General features: G+C 43.1%; 1 protein-coding gene across 2 annotated transcripts in view; it reads right to left on the bottom strand.

Moving 5' to 3' along the window:
* The window catches only part of mta1 (metastasis associated 1), a 54,056-nt gene extending 36,386 nt beyond the window's left edge, over positions 1-17,670 (bottom strand). Inside the window, exons 1-2 of one of the 2 annotated variants that reach the window (XM_012871582.3) lie at positions 17,544-17,670; positions 56-123 (exon numbers count right to left, since the gene is read on the bottom strand). In XM_012871582.3, coding sequence (XP_012727036.2) covers positions 56-123; positions 17,544-17,571 — 96 coding nt within the window. In that variant the 5' untranslated portion in view covers positions 17,572-17,670. The remainder of the gene's footprint in view (positions 1-55; positions 124-17,543) is intronic. The other variant, XM_036150600.1, reaches the window with a different exon arrangement.
* Positions 17,671-22,787: the final 5,117 nt, after the last annotated feature.

Here is a 22,787-nt window from a genome sequence, read left to right as displayed (position 1 = left end):
GGTGGGATTAGCGCCACATTCAAGGGTGAACATTCAACCTCTGACACCCACTCACCTTGTTCAGCTCCTCTATCCTCCTGATCAGCAGTGGGTTGCTGGATGAGTTCTCAAAATAAACATAATCTGCGGCACAAGAGGAAGAGAAAGAGGACAAAGAAAGAAAAGATGTAAAAAAATAAATAAATAAAAAAAGAAAAGTCAATCAGCATTACAGAGTCGTTCAGCTACACGGGGTGTCTCCATTTGGACACCGTGACAAGTGTCCAGACATGTCTACGAAATGTGACTTTAACTCGATTAGGCTCATTTCATACACAGAAGGTCCTGTTGTAGCCGCGGAGGCCGGCTGAATGAGATGTTGACGCAGCAACGCGCATGGAAACACAAAACAAATCTGCCGCTGCAAACCTTCAATTCAGCCGGCAAAACCTTGAATTTCCCTCAAACCCTCGTGCTCTCTTTGTCTTCAGCTCCATTCACTCTCCTTCTGTTTAGTGTTGTTTGCATGCGCACTGGGTCTGGGCTTGTGTGGGTGTGATGAGGGCCTGTATAAGCTTCAACATGTGTGTGTGTGCGTGTGTGTGTGTGGCTCCTGGCGCAGCTCCAGGCCCATCGGAGGCTTAGCTCTCTCACCAGGACGTCCCCGCAGGCCCCGGTCTTGGTAGGGTGCCTGGTCTTAGCCCTGCATGTGTCTTGGCTGAGTGTTTTCAGATTATACACAGCGCTTGGGAAGCCGCCTGGTTCTGGAGCTCGGCTCCAGTCGTTTTCTGGATCAACCCCGTGGCATATCGCCACACCCCCAGGTGCTGGACTCTTGACCACCAAGGCCAGGGGATCGGACGATTTTCCACCAGCAAAACCACTATAGACCCCAAACTCTTGCCTGTGTTTCGCGCAGTGAGAAAAGTCCCAATGCAAACTGGTTTAGGCACCGACCCACCAAACACTCACAGCCAAAACTATCCTTAAATTAAATTAAATTCCCAAAGAGCCAGGAATAAATAAAAACGTCCCCAGTTCTGGTATTTTTGGACTAGATTTCATTAGAATAAACAGGGTGTGATGGGAAAGTATATAAAAAAACTAACTACCCACCACTGAAATAATTACCTATAACAGAACATAAACAATTATCACGGCTACAAAATTCGTTACTGAAAGAACGTTCCCTCCTTGTTGTTCTAATTTTATTTTTAATAGACTAAATCCAGTAGATTTAGGTCAGCGGAATCCCGTTGATTAACAAGCACCGTCGAGTAGAGCCGCAGGCGAGATCCAGCCGACGTCAGCGTGAGACTGAACCCGTCAGGAAGGTACGCGCTTTAAGCTCGGCATCCGTTTGGAAGTAATGAAAGTAAAGCAATCGAATTAAAATCTGCAAGTATATAAGGAAAAAAAAAAAGAAAAAGAAAATTAACAGCCGGAAAACTTTCTGGGAAAATTTGCAGAAAATATCGGATTTATGCCTGGACATGAAGGCGGCGACGGAGGGAAGAAAAAGTGATCTGGTAGCTGGTTCCACAGACCCGGGGCAGCGACTCAAGACTCTCCAGCTCCTTTCGCCCAAAACTATTCAAACTACTGGTCTCTTCTGACTGGAAGTAATAAACATTTTGGAGCCCAACCATAACCCAGAGTTGAATCTGACAGAGAACCTACTGATGGAGCTAAAGATTAGGGTAATGGCTGGGAGGCTCGTCTAGTGGTCAAATGGAAACATGCACAAAGCTGACCAGCTATGACAGGACGGCTTTAACTGCTATAATGCCATTGAGAAGAGTTAAAATAATAAACAAGTCAATTTTTCTTTAAACGTCAAATAAAAACTTTTTAATTTATACATTTTTGTAATAATACTTTATAAATATACAGTCTTTTCTATCAGGGGCCTCCTGGCTGAATGAAAATGATGTTAAAATTGAATCCGCCAGGGGTGTGAATAATTACTGCCGTAGACGCCAACACCTGACAGATGAGATTTCCCAAGATGCTACAGGTCCAAGGAAGTGCTGGAAGCCAAAACAATGTCCCCATCCAGCTTCCTGTATGGAGCAGCCATTAATTAACACAAACAGCGGCTCTGGTTGAGACGAGCAGACTGCTGGTCCCTGGGATTTGCAGCTTAAACTACCATCAGACTGGACGGGGTGAAAAACCAACAACCTGCACAATTTAAGTGTTTTTCTCGACAATTATCTGTTTGCAAAACAATCCATTACAGTACGATAATCTAACGTAGCTGTCAGATATTGCGTGCATTTCTATTAGATGCATTTTTGGAATAAGGAAGCTCTGCCCGTCAGGAGACCCTCATCAACAAGCAGTTCCTAATCATGCACTTCCTTGGGAAAACTTCTTGCCCTCCGATGACTGTAGTCGTACCTTCTTGCTCGTCGTTAGTTTGCAGTTTTCCCATGATGCACATTTCTGTGTTTTTAATTTATCTGGGATGCAAACATGCAAGCAGCAAGAATGAAGGTCACATTATTTAGGTATGGAAGTGGCCCAAATTGATATAAAACTACACTTATATTTTGATGTTTTACAAAAATTAGCATTTCAAAATTATGATTAAAGTACATCCAAGTGGCTTTTGTCTGAATTTGCTTCTTGGTCATGACGAATAAATTGGGACTTCTTAGTTTAGGATTTCTTGAAAAGAGAAAATTTTAAATCAGAATCATTATAATTAAAAGTCCTGCAAAAAGTACAAAATATATACTTAAACCCTTAGATAAATTTACCAGACTCTTGTCAAATGGATTTTGATCCGCCAAGCTCCACACATCCATCTGGACTCGCTGCCATTGGGAGGGATTTCAATACCACATAAAATGGACGAGCCAATCAGGATCGCCGGGCAGGACTTTTGCTGATGTGACGTATCAGAGATGCAACTGTTTGGATTCAGACAACAATGGCGGCTCGCAGCGCGGAAGCAAGGGTGACCAGACGTCCCCGAGTGTGTCCCCGTTTTGGATGACCTGTCCCCAGCAAAAGCTGTCCCCGGAAACGTCCCCGATTTCAGTGCATCATGACGGAGTAAAAAAGTGTAACACAGTAAGAGGTATTTACCCGGTCCTGCCGCTGTCCTGGCATAGTACAAGAGCTGAGCCGAACGCGCCTTCCCCACCCCGTCGGCGTTGCAGATAGGGCAAAAAAAAAAAAAAAAAAAAAAAAAAAACCTCCACCCACTTAGCAAAATCAGAGACGTCCACGGTAACACTGATGCTGCCATTTCATCAGTGTTGTACAATTTACCGAATATTAATTCTCTGTAAAAGAACACCAGAGGACAGCTTTGAAGGCTTTTGTTAGTGGAAACAATGTTTTCGGTTTCGATGTGAGTGTTTGAAGTAGCAAAACAGTAAAGACAATGAGCAAGTGGTTTATCCAGTCATATGCAAGGACTTGATAAGGCCCCTCCTTCTGAAATACATCTCCAATGGAGCGATCCCAGATGGATGTGTGGAGCTCTGCGGAACGAAACCCATCAGGCGAGAGTCAGGTTAGTATGTATTTAGATTCTTAGATGGAAATAATCTGCTTTGACTAGGCCAATTTTTATTTCACCCATTCAACCACAAACGTTTCCAAAAACGTTTCCAAAAGAAAATCTAAGAGGAAAAGTATCTTCAATTAATGCAGCCCAAACTGAATCAGAAGAATGCAGCAGCAATCTAACTGAACAATCCTCCATGCAGCGACCAATAACGTCCCTTTGTGAGCTCAGCAGCAGTGATTCAGAAGAAATGTAGAGCGTACTTTCCTCTCAGGGACTCTTTTTTTTTTCATTGCTGAACATCACTGCATCACATCAGGGGGTGGGGGTGCACACGAGGCCCGTCGGCCCTCGCGCTGTAACAGCTTGTTATCAGACTCCGCTGTCACTATGACATCTTCGTCACGCTGCTGAATATCAAACGGGCCGCGGTGAAACGGAGCGCTGGAGAGGTGGAAATCGATCACGAGATATTCGAGTAACTCGCCTTCAGACATCCAGGCGAGGCGGCAGACTGAAGGTCTGCGGGATGGGAGACTTTTATCCTAAAATACAAAAGTGAAAGGATGTCCTGACGGAGGCTTAGCTCCTGGTGAGAGCGAAGCCGCCGTCAGGACATCGGACAGTTCCTTTACATTAAGGGTAAAAACCTATTTGCTTAGAGTTGCCTTTAAATGTTAATGTTGAAACTTGTAGTCCAACTTGTCTTAATGCAATGTGCTTGCTTCTGCAATGTTTTACCTCTGTCTCTGTAATGCTTTTATTTATTTTTTTTGGTTTGTTCATGTACATCACTTTGAATCGTCTTATTACTGAAAAGTGCTTCGTAAATAAACTTGCCTTTCCTTGCCTTGCCTGGACAGAAGGCAATATGTTCTGAAAATAGAAGATCGGGATGTAGATCTAAGATGTTTTCACGTTGTTGAAATAAAAAAAAAAAGGTCATTTTCTCTGCTGATTGGCAAATTAATTAACCCAAGAGCGCCACTCCAAACAGACTAGGTGGCCAGAAAGCTTCACGCTGCCTTGCCCAAGTATTCACGCGATCACAAACCTTTAGTGTATAGGATCTTGACTTGGTAGAGCCACCTATTGTCAAGATGTGTCAACATGTCTCCCTTTTATTCAGTCCTGCCATGTTTTATTTTATTATAAACTGCTTATCTTTAGTGTGCCCCTGTTTCCATTTGCTGCTCATACAATTACATTTTACCACGGAAGTCCTTCTAAACTAAAATAATTTGTGCTACCAAACAAACATGGACCTGGCACGTAAAAAACAGATTCATTAAATTTTTTTCCAGCCCATGAAAAAATATAAGTGATGATGAATCTGCCACGGGGGGAACGTGCTTAGTTTAGGTGAATTTCATTGTGATAATTGCACACCTCTGTGACAGACCTAGAGCTATGAAAACGGCGACATCATGAAAGGTCGCTGTTACCAACTGTGGGGACCAATTCTGCCGCTCATTAACGCGGAGCCAAAAACGTGTCGGGGAGCGTTTTTAAATGTGGAGCAGGACCGCATTTTAAACTTCTGACGTGACGAAGGGCCAAAGTTACCTCCACGCATCCTACGACGGCGACAGCATGTCTCCGCCTACAGCTAAAGACGGGGAGACTTCGGGTACGGCTGGACGTCTTCCCTTTTCCCCCGGCTCAGAGAGAATAAAGTTACCCAGAATGTAATCCTCCTTCAGGATTAAAACTTGATCTCCCCCCCTCCCCTCCCCTCCCCCCCGGTAAACGCAGCTCCAGTAAGGAAACGGTTAACCGTCAGCGAGAAGGCTGTTTGAGAGTTTCCACCATGAGAGGAGTTGAAGCCTGGTGGAGAACAGCCTGGAGAGGAACTCAAAATGAGAGCAACTGCGAGGGAGAGAGGGCCTGTAGGCACTGAGCAAGCGTCGCTCAGTCTCTCCGTTTTCCCCGTGGGCCCTCCCGCCGCCTCACCCAGCGTGTAACCGCCCGACCATCCATCCCCCACTCCCAGCGTCAGCCAAACAGCAGGCTCCGGCGGCTGTGATGTCACGGTGCAGGCAAATTTTGCGAGAGCCAATCAAGGCTTTTTTTTTCTCTTTTCCACCCCCCCGAGCCCCAAAAGAGCGAGCCTGATCGAAACCAGGCCAGAGAGAGACCCGCAGACTCCGAGATGCATTTAAAGGAAAGAGGGGAAAACCAGCAGGAACTGAGCCACGAAGATTTGAAAAAGTAGGTAGATTGGCAAAGGCTGTAAAAAAAAAAATGAAGCAACCATATGCAACTATATGAAATCATTTATTGTATATGGAAGTAGAGAGCTCATTGGAGGACAAGTCAGCCATAGCAGATGAGTTACTCAGACTGAAACCTACACCAGGAGACTGCAGACAAAAGAACCTTGTTGTTTTTTTTTTTGTCTTGACCAGCATTCCCGGTTGCTGAAAAACATTTACGTACCACGAAGCGCTCGATAAAACCTTCACACTCATTCAGCAACCGAAGCACAGCGCATCGTCTGCCCCTTAAGACGGCAGAGGGACGAAAGCCCAAACATCCGCAGACACCCAGGGGTGCAACTAAACGACGCCTTTCCGTTAATCGCGGCCTCTCCGAAATCGCCACGATTTACGGAATCGCCGGCACACCATCAGCGCATACAATAAATACCGCGACTGCGAAGTACTGATCAGATGCAAGCTCGGGGTGGCTTTTAGATTTCACAGAGCAGGGACTCGTGCCTGTTCGGCTGTGTTGCCTTTGGATGAACTCTCCCTACACTTGGTACAGATTCTAGAGGCTGAGATGCTAAAGCTCACAGAGAGAGGACATCCTAAAAGGGGGGGGGGGGGGGGGGGAGAGGAAGAAGAGTCAGGAAAATGCAGGTTAATTGTAAAAATCAGGATTGCAATATTAAAACAATTACACTGCGGTGGCAAGATCCTGCAGGCCCACATTAGAGCATTTGACATCAATCTGCAAAGATATTTACTTTTTCTCCTTTTTTTTAAAGCTACACCCAAACAGAGCTACTCCCACGACGGCGGCTGGAAGTCCTTATGCGTACGTTCAAATATTATCTCATCCGATGGTTACACAAGGAGGTGGTTAATAGCCCGCAGTGGCCCGGCGACCTGTTTACTGCGCGCCGCTCCTCTTTGCCCATTGGCTGCTAAAGATAGGCCCGCCACCCCCATGACCCTGAGTAGGATTAAACAGGTAGAGAAAATGAATGGATGTGTGGCACTAAACACAGCGGCCCCTAGATTAAATACACCATGTAGCAAAAAGTATTCACACCCTTAGAACCCCCCCCCCACACACACACACACACACACAAACACACATTTTTCCAAGTGACAACCATAAAATACGACTTAGTTTGTTGAGATTAACTTTCAGAAGACTCTGTCCACCTGGCCTAATATTACCTCAGCGTGTAAAATGCAGGTTTGAATATGTTGGCCAGCATATTCTAACCTTTACAATATGAATAAAGGACACAGCAAGACTAAGATAACAATATATTCTTGATATATCGTGGAGCCTTAATTGAATTTTTTGCCCATATTTCTTCACAGACTTATCTAGTCAGTCAGACCCAATGAGGGAGATCCCAAAGACTTTTTAAGGTCTCCAACATATTCTCAGTAGCGTTTGGATCTTGACTCATCTTCTACCCGTTAAATTACCTAAAACCGTTCCACTGCAGCTGTGGTTGCACGTTTAGGGTCGGTTTGAGGGTGAACGTCCGCCTCAGTCTGACGTCTTCCCTCCAACAGGTATAGCTGAGCAGAGCGCCTTCTCCCGCATGTTTGCCTTTTCCCATTAAAATGGATCGTTCCGACCCACAAGCAGGACATCTTATGGCTACGGTCTCATTAGGTCCAGGGATCTGGAGCGCACAGGCGACAACGACGTCAACAGTTTCTCCCACCTGAGCCGTGGGTCTCTGCACTGCAAAAAGGGAACTAAAAGTAAGTAAAGTTTTCTTGAAATTTTTGGATTTTTCCTTGATTTGAGCAGCTAAATAAGACTATTTGCCAATGGGATGAGTATTTTTACCCCTATAATTAGATAATTAGATATACTGCACTTGAAATAAGATGATGAAGATGAATTGTTCCTATTTTAAGTGCAAAAATCTTATTCCGTAGGCAAATAGTCTCATTTTGCTGCTCAAAACAAGGACAAATAAGCTAATTTCTTGGAGATCTGACTTATTTTCAGATCTCTTTTTGCAGTGTGCTGCTCTTCCAGACCTACCTCTCTGTTGCTTTCTTGATCAGGCCCCTTGCTGCATTTGTACTGAAAAAAGGACACACAGCTAGACTCCATTTAACCAATAAGGCGACGTCTGAAGAGAGTTGGAAGCGATAGATTTCATTTAAGGCAAACAGAATAATAGGAGCCGAGTACAATTGTATGAAGCTTTTTTTCAGATTTTTATGGGTTAATTGCCGTGTATAATATTCCCTCCACATCACAGTTATGCTCCGCGGCACAAAATACAGGGTGCAAATACTTTTCCACGGGAGTGTAACAGCTGGGTTGGTATTGTTTAGATGGTTGATCCAGAAGCCCCCCCCGACCACGTCGCTCCAATTAAAAGCCACAACACAGCGTGTGTCGCATCAGCAGCTACGCCTGATAGGAGAGACCTATCAGCTCAAGGACACGAACACCTCGACGGTTAGCAGTCGGCAAAGACGAGCGCAGTTTCATGCTTTCTAAGCTGAGAAATGGAAGAAATAAACGTGCTGCGTTCGGAAATAAGCATCCCGAGGAACTAAGAAGGAGGGCTGGGCCGGGCCAACGTACGGAGGGAGGCTGAGGAGCAGGAAACGAGGAGCTAGACGATCTGCCCTCGCTGGTCCACGACCCCTAACCCAGATTTGCTGCTCCCACGACGAGGTGCGTCTGCTGACATGGGCGGCGGCCACAGATGAGGCTGCGGCCTCGGCTGTCGTCCTACAGATGGAGGTTCCTATGGTAATAGTTGGTAGACGTAATATTCAGAAAAACTACTTTTTTTTCTCTCCTCCACACTTAAATGCCAACAACGTTCTCCCTGATGGCTCAGTTTACAAAAGAAACATCTGCAAACTTCTGCTTATTGCAAAGCAGAGCTGTTCTGAAATTTGAAATATTTCTGCTCCTGTCAGTGAAGAAAAAAAATAATAATTTAGCTCTTGGTTAAAGCCATTTACAGCTGAAATGGATGTTTGGCCTCTGAGATGCAGTGATGGGGCCACGCTGTAGAGAGAATGCGATTGCTGTTGTGCATCTGTCCTGATTTTGGCTGGAAGGCCCCGATGAAACCTCCGACTTTCACGGCTGCGAGCGAACCCCCCACCCCCCCCCGGCGCAGCGACCGGCACGACTGCCGGCGCGGGAAATTAACACCAGCCGTCAGCCGAGCACAGCATGAGCTCTGTCAAAGTTTTCCTCTTAATCAGCTCGTATATCAGGAAATAACTCCACGCACCAGATGAATCACAGCTAGCAAACGCGGAGCAAGCCTTCGGAGAACGCGAGAAAAGCCCACTTACAGCAGCGTTTGTTACAATTCAACCAGCTAAACACAAAAGTATTTATTCACAGCGTGACGGCTGAACGGCTCGCGCGAGCTTTAATCATTTCTTATGTCTGTTCTGGCTGGAGCCCACGTTCCCACTCGGAGCAGCGCCGCTGCCTTCCAGCTGTGAGACATTTTGTTCTGATATAAACGGGGTTCTCTCACAACCGACCAGAACAGGTTCAGAAAGCGCGAGTAGCGGCGCACCGATGATAAAAGCCGAGCCGGAGCATGTACTCTTTTATAAACGTTCGCCCGTTCCTCTCAAAGCTCTAGCTGTTCACAGCCCTGCTGGGGAAGCCCAAATCAATCGGCCGATTTTCCCTTAACTGGCCGGACCAATACTGATCGCTCTCATTTTCCACTGCTTTTAATAAATGCACCAATATCCTAAGCCTACAATTGTTCAGCTTGTAAACACATCCTTAAATTACATGTTACTGATGCACTCTGTTTGCAATTAGTGAAATCAGGAAGAGCTGTGGGACGTGCACTTTAATGCATAGACGGGAATAATCTCTTCATCCCTTTTAAGGCGAGTCCAGAATTACCACCCCTAGCAAGGAACCTGCAGAACATTTGGCTTTTCCTTTTATTCTTGGGTCGATCATTGTTACACGGGAGCTCAAGTCACACTTCCAACGCGTTTCCAGACCCGAAATTTCCAATCCTTTATCAGCCAATTTATTTAAATGGTTAATCTCACCTTGAGTTTAAGGCAGGTATTTTCAGAGGTGTCGGGGTTTAAACCTCCCATCCATCCATGCACTACAGCTACAGTAGATGGATAGACAGAGGGCTAGACAAAAAGAATGATGGACAGAACGCCAGATGCACAGACGAGTGGATGGATTGCTAGATTGACAGATAGATGAAACAATAAAAGGGTAGACAGAGAGACAGAATAGGAAATATAATCTGATATTAACTTATCTGTACCTGCAGAATACTTAAATTAACTACTTTTCCAGAATGAAGAAACACTGGTAGCATTTAAATGTTAAATTGCAAAGAAAAAAAAAAAACTAGTTCATAAATAATTTTGTAAACATCCAAGTCTTTGGAATGAAAATCCGAATCGACAAATCAGAAAACAGAAATCAGTAACTGATCGGTACATGTCTAGTAGATACTTTGTTTTCTTGGCGCTGTCCTTACTAAAATACAAAAAGGGCAGGTTAGATGTCTACCTTGCACAGAACATCTACTATTTTGGTTTTTTTTCCCGCCACTTTCACCCGCGGAAACGTTCTAATACAAGAGCAGAAAGGAAGCCTGAAAGTGTTCGTAGTGCTACAGGGGGAAACAGAAGGTAAAACACGGATCCATAGTTCACAAACAATGCAGGCCATGGGAGGATAAACCAGGTCAGCATGACATATATATATATAAAAAATAAAAAAAACTATGATGGCAATATTATTAGTAAATACTGCAATGACGTAAAGCTGGCCGATAAAACGACAGCAATATGTAGCACAAAATATTTTTTCCTCAATAGAAAGGGTCAATACAGACATTCAATATACAGAGGAGATGAATAGCCAATAGTAATAATAGTTGCTCCGCGCTCGACCAATCATGTGGCGGCAATAGAGCCATGCAAAGTCAGGCTGATACAGACAGTACAGTAGGAACCAGATGTGCTAACGGCTAATGTTAGTGCAGCTGTAGCTTCTGACTTCGGTTACAGGTAAGGACATTGCTGGGAGGAAATAAATATTAGTGCCCTGAAAGAAGAAAAGTCATAGGGCACAGCAAATCGAGGTGTTGACAAGAAGAGCCAGAACAGTCCAGTCGTGTGGAAGTTGAGCTGCTTCTCTGGATACATTCACGCAGCAGAGCGTAGCGTGGCGCCGCACGAAGAAGGCTGCTCATCAAGCTAACGGCAGCTAGCGTTAGCTTACGTTGTCCGGGAGATTTATAGCTGCGCTGATGCACCTTTACTGGACTTTCTATGTTGCTTTCAAACATTCGTGAAGTACTGACCGGCTGACTGTTAATGGTTACGCTTAATGTTACTATCATTAAATGTTACTTATCATTTAAATTAAATTGAAAGTATCAGTATATATGCCTATGTTTCCCCTCTTTCTCTTCCACTTCTCACATGTGCTTCTATCACTCTGTTACCTTTAGCATTATGGGTAATAATTTTGTAAATACTATACCAGTACTAGTTTTTTGCAGCCATTTTTCAAATGAACATTGCCACGACCATAAATATTGCGCAATACGTTGTGCAGTCTTAAATTGAAGCAACTTTTATAGCCTTGGACAAAACTCAATTGAAAGCTAATCGGGTAAAAAAAAAAAAAATCAAAGTTTTACTCAAGCGATGCTTTCTCGGTTTGACCACGCATTCCCATCAGACGACAGCAGCGCTCAAGGCGAAGTGATTGTCTTTTATTCATTCACACATAAGCCACATTACTGGTTAATGTTCCTCCCGCTTCATTAGGAATTCCCTGTTAAATGGTTTCAAAGGGGCCCGGCCCACATGCAGGATTGTTCCTCACACATATCTAAAAGAGCTAATCTTCAGTAGCCGAAGTCTCTCAAGTGTAGGATTAATGAACAATAAACGCGAACCCTCAAGAAGGAATAACTTCTGTAATGCGGCCATCGACTGAAGGAGCCAACGATCGTCTGGTTCATGTGAGGCTTTCAGAGCGCCGCTCTCAGCTGTTTGTCACATGAGACGCTGTTCTACTCGCCAAAAACCGTGGAGGTCCTTCTTGCGTTACCGTTTTCTCATCAGATCAGGTCACAAAGCCAATACGTATCCTGCATCCTGATAAAATGACGGCGGAAGGGACCGAGTATCGATCTACAGGGAGGCAACCAGCTCAGCTTTAGGCTCTAAACCAGAGAGGTTACAATTGTTGGTAGACGTCACTCGGAGATTCCTTTTGTCACTTTGGCAAAAATAATAAAGTGGTAGGGTTAAGAAACACTGTGCTACTGTCCTTGTAAAATGATTTATCCACTTTCACCTTTCAACCATACACTTTAATTTACAGTGTATATGGATGTCACCGTGGCCGGAGAGTGGTGAGGAGCTGGTGAGCGTTGGTGAGGTGGAGCTAAACGCAGGACGAGCGTGGAGAGAGAGGGTTGCCCTTTCGGCAGGAGAACAATCCTTGACCTACAGCCCAAGCTACATGTAACGGTTCGGATCAGAGTATATTCACGTGGCAACATTTCCCAGTCAAAGTCCAAACCCGAATCATATTAAGTCTGACTTTAAAACCTCAAAACAGCTGTTCATGGACTCCAGACATTCACTCGGATAACAAGCCCATCATGCTTTCAGTTCCTGCATGTTTGTCTGTAAAAAAAGTAAAAAATTAACAAATAAAACAAGGAAATTCTTTCCACCCAGTGAGAACCTAACATGGCCACCTTTAATTCCCATGAGATGACGAGTCATTGGCTGTATGAGCTCATTGTTGGCCATTGTCGCTTCAAGCACCAGCGCTGGCGTTGCATGTGCCGGATGAGAAGAGTGCGGCCGGCACGGGAACAAAACAAAGACATCAAGCCCTAAGAAGCCGGCTTTTGTCCGCTGCTCTCTTTCAACGGGGAGCCGCTGGCTTCCCAAGATGGGTCCTGTTGTCTCGCCCCGTTACGGTCGTCTCTTCGGGGACCCGGCTTTGTTCACGCGCTAAGTTCAGATGATCTCAGGGAGGAAGTCATGAGGCGTGGGTGCTTCTCGTTTCGTCCCATTAGCCGTTGTCTACCTTTGCAGCCGTTGACTTTTCGGGGTGAATAAAAAGATTTGTCTTCAACAGGACCTATTTTTGACCTTGGTTTTTAAAAAGTATTTCTCTGTCATCTACTCATATTTTATTGTAAACAAAATAACTTGTATCTTACAGCAGGAGGCCACTTTTTGAGATTTGAGCCTTCTAGTTCCACAATGGCTGAAACTACTACCAAATAAACTAATACCCAATGGCTTAAATACAATGATTGGGTATGAAATGGAAGAAAAGAAAGCTGGGAACTGGCAAAGCGCGGATAGAAATCTGCTTCTTAGGCCTAACCTGAGCTCCATCCAAATACTTCTATGTAGTTATCCCATTGTTTCCCATACAGACCAAACACGCTGAGAGGTGCACCGACCAGACGTTTCTGGCTGACGCTGGGTTCTGGTTTTCTCTGAGGCCTGATCTGCCAATTCAGAACTTACCTTCAAAAAGAAAGGGACCAAAACACCCAAAAACAAGAGAAAAACATGCAGCGCAAAACTTTAAGCTACTGGTTGATGTGTTAATAGACTGAAATGTTTTTAGTTTTGATGCATTTTATGAAACAAGGGAAGTTGTTTTCCATATTCGACCTGCGGATGACAGCGGATGAAGTGGAAATGGGAAGAGAGGTGCGTCTCTGCTGTCCTATAAAATAAATAACCAAGAGAATTACTCAAAACAGTTTAGCATTTCTTCATTAACTGTGTTAAAAGTCGCAGACGTGCAGCGGAACAGCACAACCGGAAACCTACACAGCAGACAGAAGCTGCCACAGGAGATCCGAATCCAGCTTTTCTGGCAGCATTAAGACATAGAGCAATTCAAGCAATGCGTGGCCGGAGAGGTGTTCATTTTTCGCTCATCTAGAAGGCTCAAATCCTAATTTCGTGGCGTTCACTACGTGTGTCCGAGCCGAGCACAGGGTCTCCGCTGTCCGGTTTCACCGTCGTCAGCCGTCGAATGGAAACGGGTCCTAAACGGCCAAACGACCTTTTTCACTTCAAGTCTGTCCCCTCATTTACGGCCAGTCGAACCCTAATGAAAATAAAACGAAGCCTTCAAAAAAAACAAGCTTCCACAGGCACATACCTCTGGTGACATCACACGAGGCGCGAGAAACCGATCGGGCCTCTTATGAGCGTATCCATTTGTACTTTTCTTTTCGTTTTTCTTCTTTTTTGCAGTTTAATTCATCCAGTTCCTCCTTTAATAAGGTGGTAAGGTGTACTGTGTCTGGCTGCGATGAAAATTTGAGTCACACGATGTGCGATTTCAGGGAAATATCCCGACAAGAAACAAGGTTACTGCTACTTCCAGTAAGTTCTATTTAAATATTTTTAGCAAACTGTTCAAATAGAGGACCAACTTCCCTTACAAAAAAACGTTATAACTTTATTTTCAAATTCAGATGAATAATATGTAAGGTAGTGAGAACTGATGTTGGTGTTTTTAATCGGTTTTGAGTGCAGCCAGGCTCTCTATATGTTTGGTGACATGTGTTTAGTTTTTTTAAAGTAACATAAAAAGTTTGAGGAGATAAAGAGGTGGTAAAGTCCATAAGAAACTACAGCTAAGCTGTTTCATTGCTAAAACATCACAAGTCGGACAGAGGCGAACTTTTCATTAAAACCTTGTGTTTGAGATGGAAATGATGAATCTTTATCTGGGGTCTATGTCTGTAATGATCCTAAAGTAGAGAGACATTAACACTTTAATTTTTTATGTATTTATTGTAGGCTATACAGTTATCACAACATTTACCAATATTATCGTATATTGCAACTTTTCCGAATACCGTGCTTCCCTACGTTCTAACATTAAAAAAGTATGCATCAAAATGGTTACAACCAAAGGGCTTAAGCCAACTATTCAAGTCACTGCTTATAAACCAAACCACGTTAATTAGATTATCCAATGACGGAGGAGCTGGTAGCGGTTCATTTAGTAAGAATGCTTCGATTTGAATTACTTAAACATGCAATAAGACCATTTGAAGACTGTAACCTTACTAAAAAAAAAAAAACAGTAAAGGTTTTGATGATCAAAACTAACCTTTAAAGACACCACAGAACCCTTAAAACACAGGGAGCCGGTTCCGTTGTCTGCAGAGCTGCAGCATCACCTGCTATTTCCGCCAAAAGTTGATCGCCAGACTGAAGGTGAACAAAACTGCACCAGTCATCCAAACCATGCATGCACCTGCAGTACAGCCCATAATATCACCATGATTCCAGTCAACACCAGAGACAAAAAAACCTCCCATCATGCAGCAGGAGTTGTTTGGGTAGGCTAAATAACACAAGTTCAACCTACATGCAGTGCCATCATACAGGCAATCGTGCGACATTTAGGCAAGTACAAGGAGAATACATTTTCACACCTTACACACACACACACACAAAAGCTAACCAACCCAAATACATCAGATTTGTACCCACTAAAGTCCAGAACACAGTACCCGTCAGCCAATCAGCTCGATTCCCCTGCCTGTTGCGACGTCATCGGCCCAAACATACAAAAAGTAGAATCAGCCGGGTTTTTGTTCTTTGCGTCGGCGCATGCTAAGAGGCGGAGGCGGGTAAGTGGTTCCTATATCTGACGTTTGATCCATTTCAAAGTGAGGAAACTCGCTTGGCTCTTGGCTGTGAGCGGAGTCCTGCTTCAGGTTGCCGCCTTAAAGTCAGTCTGGTAGCTCGTCTAACGCGGCTGTTAGCTGGTTAATGACGGGAGCTTGTTTACATGCGCAACGTTCTCCGATCGGATTAAAATGTGTTCGGATTAAAAGGAAAACAAAGTATTCTGAATGCGCCGTTTATATGGGCTCACAAATCAAATAATAATCCAACCACGACGTGCGTTTTTTTGCTTTATCCAAAGTAGAAACTCTCTGACATTAGCAGAGTTGTCGAATTTCCATAAAACAGCCGCAGAAGTTTAATACTTCTTCGTGTTGAAAGAAGCGCAGAGGTGCGTTGGTTCTGACGGTTCTGAGCGCACAGAATGGACCCGCACCAGGTTCTGTGATGGTGGAGAACTGCCGCTGTTGCTGGTGAGAGAGCGGGAGAAAACGATGATCCTCCCAAAATGTTGTGTGCTGCACAGCGCTGTGTGCCCCCGTCCTCCACATGCAGGTGCTGTAAGTTCATGAGTTCATCAGAACAAGTGTTTAGATGGACGCTGATCCGAGTATGGATCATAAACCAGTCCTCTCAGTCAGAATAGTTTTATTCTGATGGTAATCATTTCTTGATTTTCATTTGCTGACAAAGTCTGAGCGAAGGTACTGTATGGAAGAGGAGCGGAGCTCTAAACTAACTTTTCAAGAGTCTCTATTGTTGTTCCGTAACCATAATGACATTTTGTTGAGACACTCAGAATGATAAGAGGCAGACCCAAGATTCAAAACACTTAAAGACAAAAGGAGACATAAGCAATCCTAAAGGACACTTTTATAAATGTATCGCCCTTTTTTAACTCTTCAAAGAAAATTTTTGAAAAACTTATAGAATCAACATCCTTGGAAGAAAAATATATACCAAATGCAGCATGTGGTATTTACATAAAACGCAGCTTGTGCTGCTGTGTGGTTTATTTGATTATCAGAAGTGATGTTTCTGCACTGGTTGCATTGTTATGCCCAATTATTTCCCCCTAGGTGCTCAACAAAACCACATCTAACACCCCAGTTTTACAGTTTTACACTTTTGTTGTGTTAAATCGCTGTTCACATAGACAACATTGACTATTAAATGATTGACTTACAATCTAGTTAACAGGAATTGTTGAAGCAAAATTATTTCTTACCTAATATTATTGTAACAGAACACCTAAGTAGCAACTTGTTTTCTGTGTGATTATTTGCTCTATCAGTCCAAATGTTCTATTTTTTTGTTGTTGTTTTTTTTTTTTTGGTCCAATTAATTAATAAAATAATTGACTAATTAATCTTTTATTCAAATAATTAGTTGAAGCCCTAATATAAATATATATATATACTAGAACTTCCTTCAGGAGTATTTTTATTGAGCTGCATCAGGATGTAGCAGGGAAGAGTGGGAGGAGGAATCAGGAATCTTAATTAGGTATTAGAAGTGATCGCCTGTATAAAAAAAAAACAGGAGGACATCCTAGTTGTAGATGTGCAAAGGATCCGGAAGGATGTTGGATTATTTATTTATTTTATTTATTTAGGGGGGGGGGGGCATTTTCCCTGGTTTCCATCCGTTAAAACTAAGTGTAGCCTTCAACTTTTCTGCGCCCCTGTCGCCTTTTTTCTTGCCTGCACTGCTGGATGCTTGCAGCCAGGAGCGGTTCCCGCAGGTCAGTGAAGTGCTCCTAACGCTGCATTAAAATAGTTGAACGAAGGCGAAACTTTCGTAATTTCTTAAGACAAAAGCAGCCGACAGCAATGAACACTTTGTGCGTCTCGCCGTATTTAAGTTGGCCGCGCTAGTGCCGAGTTTCAATTAAAGGGAGAAAAACAAAACAAAGGAAGTGTGGACATTTTGGAGCAGTTTTTAGTCTTCATCGCCATCCTCCTCCTCCTCCTCACAGGCTCACCATCATCTCAGTGAGCTATTTAGCTTTAGGGGAATAAAAAAAAAAAAAAACGAAGGCAAGCAACGACGGACCACGCTCTGTATAATACAGAAAACGAGTCTGCGCGAATCATGGCGAGGGCGACTTTCAGAGAATGCCGCTGTAAAACAATGTAATCCTCCAGCCTTACCTCCAACCCGGTACATATTCGCTGCCATGACTGCCCCCGGTCCCTGGCTTCCTCTCCAGGTAGAGGGGTGGCTCTCTTCTCTCTCCCGCTGCCGCCGCTGTGTGTTGGAAAATGGAGGATTGATCAATACGAAACAGAGGCAGAGAGCTCTTAAAGGGACAGTACACCTCGACGCAACCCCGACTTTGGCGGGGGTGAGGGATCCAAACAAAAGGCGCGTTTCTGCAGGAACCTTTTTTTTTCCAGGAACCAGAGTAGTCTCCGTATGGAACCAGGGAAGCCGCCTTTTACAAGCCTCGAATTTATTTCATTTTTAAATAATTCATAACACCATACATTTGATTTATAATTGTGTTTACATCAGTTCACCGATCACTATAGGTGATATTTTAAGTTCTCCCTACTTGTTCTTGCCATGAATCCCCTCTCCTCACCTCTTCCCAAACACATCAATGTGAAGTGTTAAATGCAAAGACACGGAGAGAAGGGAAGCGGAGAGTAGCCTACTATGGGAGAAGATGGCAAAAGAAAGAAGGAGATAGAATGCATGCAATAATCGAGTCTTTAAATGGTAAATCTTCATTATTTTTTTAGCTACCGAATGTCAACAATAGAGACCCATTAAAGACACATTTTCCCCGGGACCACCCAGGCAAAGCGGTCAGCTGGCTTGGCAACTAACTTTTTACTTTTCTTAAAAATTTAGCACTCCTGAATCAGCACTCATGTGTTTCTTTTTTTGTGTGTAAGCTCTGTTTTCCCTATAACCCCCACTTGGCCGTGGCAAGCCTGGTTCTGCTGGAAGTTTCTTCCTGTTAAAGGAGAGTTTTCCTGTCTACTGTCGCTACATGCATGCTCGGTATGAGGGATTGCTGCAATGACAAAGGCACAATGCAAGAGAACTCAGTCTGGAACAGGGTGAACTTATATTCATTAGACCACCTAAGCTTCCTCCATTGCTCAAGAGTCCAATCGGCCCATTAGAAAACTGAGACCTTGTTTACGATTAGCCGTATATTTCTTAATATTTTACCATTATCTCCACAGACAGCTGAAAGCAGAAATGAGGAATTTACAATCTGTTATTGCTAAAATATGTGTTTCAATTGTGAAACCGTGAGTGGGCTTTCCCCTTCCACTATAGCCTGGCCGTTTAACGTACCTCTCACTTTGCAGGGATATTAACATTGTTTTGGAGCGTAATTGCTGTGTAATAAACCAGGGTAGCAGGTTATGTTTTATGACTCTAAGGCTTCCTCCCCTCACTTCAAAACCAAAAGATGTGCCGGCTAATTTCTTGTATTTCTTTAATACATTTTAATTACTTTTGAAGTGCATTGCCATAAGTTATAAATTGTGACTCCTCCAGTAACAGACTCATCAGTCGTAGTTTAATGACTATTTCAATATACAATCTGTTCTTGTTGCACATTACCACAAAGTTTGGAGTTATTTTACTTTGTTCTTAAATCATAGCAGCTGTTGAACTATATGAAAACAACTCTATTTTGTTTCTTGTTTTTAATTGCTTCCTCGTCTTAGCAGTTGTAAGGGCTTTCCAGATCTCTAAAGCTGCATGAACATCCAAATTTGAAACTTGTGCTTACAGAAAATTATACGTGTTCCTGCGCATTAATGAATTTTAACAGAATTACAGGCTCTGACGGGGCTTGTTATTAACTCTATTTTACCCTACAGCTTTATAACATTTCCAGTAGATAAGCAAACATGGCTTGAATGAACGACATGTTTTGGTACCACACGCTGGCAAAGCGCTAAACCCGTTTTTATTTACCTGTTTTGTTCAGAACAGCTTGCACATAACAATAAAAAAGGACAGAAAAATCAACTAGAGTTAGATTGTACATGTATTGAAAATATGCCTTCTAAAAAAAAAAAAGGAGCAGTTAAAATTATAAGTGCATATAAATAATTAACAAACAGCAGCAGATGAGAGTGAAAAGGGGCATACAAATGATATTAATAGGAAAAGACGTGTGAGAATGACCAGCGCAGGGCTCTGCTCGACAGCTCGCTGCAGTGACGAGAGAAGTGATGTGATGTAGCGCTCGGCCGCTTTGATCACTCTCTGCAGGTGTTAACAGTCCTGTACAGCTCTATAACCAACCCACGGTGTGATGCTCATGGACCGAACACCGTCAGCAGCAGCTCCCGTGGAAGGTTTTCATCACCTTGATAAAGAGGCCATCTACAATCAACGGTGGTGGCAAAGGTGTTGTCCTGCTTTCCTGACCTGAGCGTGTATGTGGGTGGACCCGTTGAGATCATCTTCAGGTCGAACCCCAAGGAACTTGATGTTGCTCACCTTTTCTACGGAATGGAGGAGAGAGCAGAACAAGGATGCTGCCCCTCTGTAGTCCTCCAGCATCTCCTTGGTATTGCCGACACTCAGGGGGAAGTGGTTACCCCTGCACCATCTTTTTAGGATCTCCACTTCTTCTATGTGTTATTGTTGAAGATAAAATCTAGCACTACCTTGTTGTCAGGGAACTTTAATTATAGATGTCTTAACCTATGGACTTTATTTGAATTTCCCTGTATATCTTTCTTCTATCCAGTCACTCTGTAATTGTGTGCTCGATTTTGTTCTGAAAGAGGAGAATAAATACTGTAATAAATATTGTAGTAGAAGTTAGATTTTCAAGACTGTAGTTCTTCAAGTAGGACCCAAAATGTGAGTATATACTATAGCTGCATATCAGTTTGTGCACAAACTTGCATCCAGAGTATTTAGTGAAGGCAGAAATTCACAGGGACTCGTGGAATAATCATTTGGGACACGCATAATTCTTGCAACACATTTCATATTTGGGTCTTTTAAGACTTTGGCTTTGAACAGTACAGTTATTTGCAAGAAAATGCAAACATGTGCGTAAATAATTAGTGGTTAGTCGTGGCTTATACAGCAAGACATGTTTTTTTTTTTGTTTTTTTATGAATAAACAAGCTTTGCTTCTTTACTTAGATTATGTAGTATTGCTGCATAATTTTATCATAATAAAAAAAAAGATTCCTCTCAAAAAAATCACTAGAGGGGTTTTCTGTGCCATTATTTCTTAGTGAGAGGTGTTAAACATTTGTGCCAGTGCAAAAAGAGAATATAATTTAGTGATCCACACATGCATTTGCTCAGTTTTCATTGCGGGTTACAAGCGTGGAGCCTCTTTGCTGCAGGAATGCTGTGGTTAAAAGCTCCATCTGATCTATACCATATGGGAGCTTCAGTTACTGTGGCCTAACACAGGGGACTACGGTCTGCAGTCACGTGACTCTTGCGGGCCAATCGTGGGCACTTGTGCCGCATGAACTCCTACTGCTGTGCAGTCTCAGTGTTGTGAGAGCGATGCATTGGGAGCCATCCTGCTGTATCCTGCAGCCCTTTCATGACAAAAAGAGTGGGTTTTCTCTGCATGAGTGTTGGCCACACACTGAATTTCTGATGAAATGATCGTGAGTTTAAATGCTTGTCAGAGTGAGAAGGCTCTCACATAACTCCACTTTTACCTATCCCACATTGGGTACATGGGCATTTTAGAACTGCTTTTCATTTGCTTTCATAGCCATTGATATGTGGCTCTTAGTTCCACATATTTACAGTATAAGCTATCCAGGACCCTCAGGTCTTTTGTTTATAAGACCCAATATTTAAACAAAACCCCGCAGTGAGACGTCCTCTTACAGCCCTCGCCTGGGGAACAGCCTTCCTGAAGACCTGAGGGCAGATGGGACCCTCAGGGGTTTTAAAAGCAAACTTAAAATGGTATTTATTGGTATTTTCGCTGACCTTTAGGAGTCAATAATATGCATTTTTGAACTAATTTTGAAATAACTGATCTCAAGTAGTTTTTATTGCACTTTCAGTCTCACTTTATACAGATTATGAATAATAGCGTTCACTTTACTTGTTTTGTCTTATGGTAGTTATCAATGAAGCCTAATGGCTTGCTCCAGTGAAAGTGCTGTTGTTTGAATCATATGTAGATTATATTTTTTTATAATAAATTTATTGGCAATTATAATTAGTTAAATTTTTATGTTCCTGATTTGTGCCTTTGTTTTAGATTTGATACCTCTTTTTTAACAAAATTTCTGTTAGTTGTAATTTATTTATCTATTTATTTATTTTTTTGGGTTTTCATTCTTCATTCCTCCTTTTAGTTTTAACACACATAAAGATTTTAGAGCATCTGCTTCCTAGAATTTTTACATCTACCTCTAATGTCTCCTCCTCCTCCTCCTCCTCCTCCTCCTCCTCCTCCTCCTCCTCCTCCTCCTCCTCATGTCCCCCGAACAAGCATCGCCTCTGTTAAAAACACATTTCTCTACATCTTCCCCACAATTAGCCTTGTTTAGCTCTGTATTTCTGTTTTGGATTTTTGTGTGTTTTCTTGCTGTTTTTCATTGCCTCCCATCTTAATCTTAGTGGAAGATTGATTGCTTAATTGATTTATGATCTTTTTATATGAACTAATCTATATATATTTTTTTTGAATTAACAGTACTCAGCATAAAGCTGTAACAAGCATCACATTGCAGGGTATTTCCCTCATGTGTACAAGTGTGGTATTTTTTTCTTTTCTTTTTTTTTTTGCTTTTACAACATTCTCTAATTAGATGGACAAAAACCCACTGCCAATCCTTCATATGGTCCCAATTAAAGGAAAATGGATTGTAAAGCTGTGGTGTTGTATTTGGGAGCTGTTCCTGCTTTTATTAGGACTGTTTACTTGGCAGCGTGCTGCAGTGCAGATGTTGAATTTGAATCCATCGCTCCTCTGCCAGATGTTCTGCAGGCAGGGTGATGAAGCAGATGAGCATCAGTGCAGAGCTCTGTTTGGAGCCGTGCTCTGCAGGTGTTCTCCCTGCTGAATCCCGGTCTGTGCGGAGAGCTTGGCTCTGGATGCAGCACATCTTCAGGTGGTCCCGTCTCTCTTCCTCTCTCCTCACCTCTCTCCCATTTCCTCACCTTCCTCCCGTTCGGCAGGAGGGACGAAGACACAAAGGAAATCAATTAGTCCCGTTTCCCCCACAGAAACCAAACCGTAGCTTTCATTGTACTTTTACTTCCCTCGTGAGGGGACGGTGCACGCATACAGACACTAGAGGCAAGTGGCAATAAAGGGACCATTGCCAAGGCACTTTCCCCAGCACACCTTGGTGCAATTAGGTGTATTCTTAATTAACCGAAGAAGAAATGTGATTACTTTTATTAAAGCACAATAT

This window comes from Fundulus heteroclitus, chromosome 19 (assembly GCF_011125445.2).
Source record: "Fundulus heteroclitus isolate FHET01 chromosome 19, MU-UCD_Fhet_4.1, whole genome shotgun sequence".
NCBI lineage: Eukaryota > Metazoa > Chordata > Actinopteri > Cyprinodontiformes > Fundulidae > Fundulus > Fundulus heteroclitus.
This window is presented reverse-complemented; position numbering and strand designations above follow the sequence as displayed.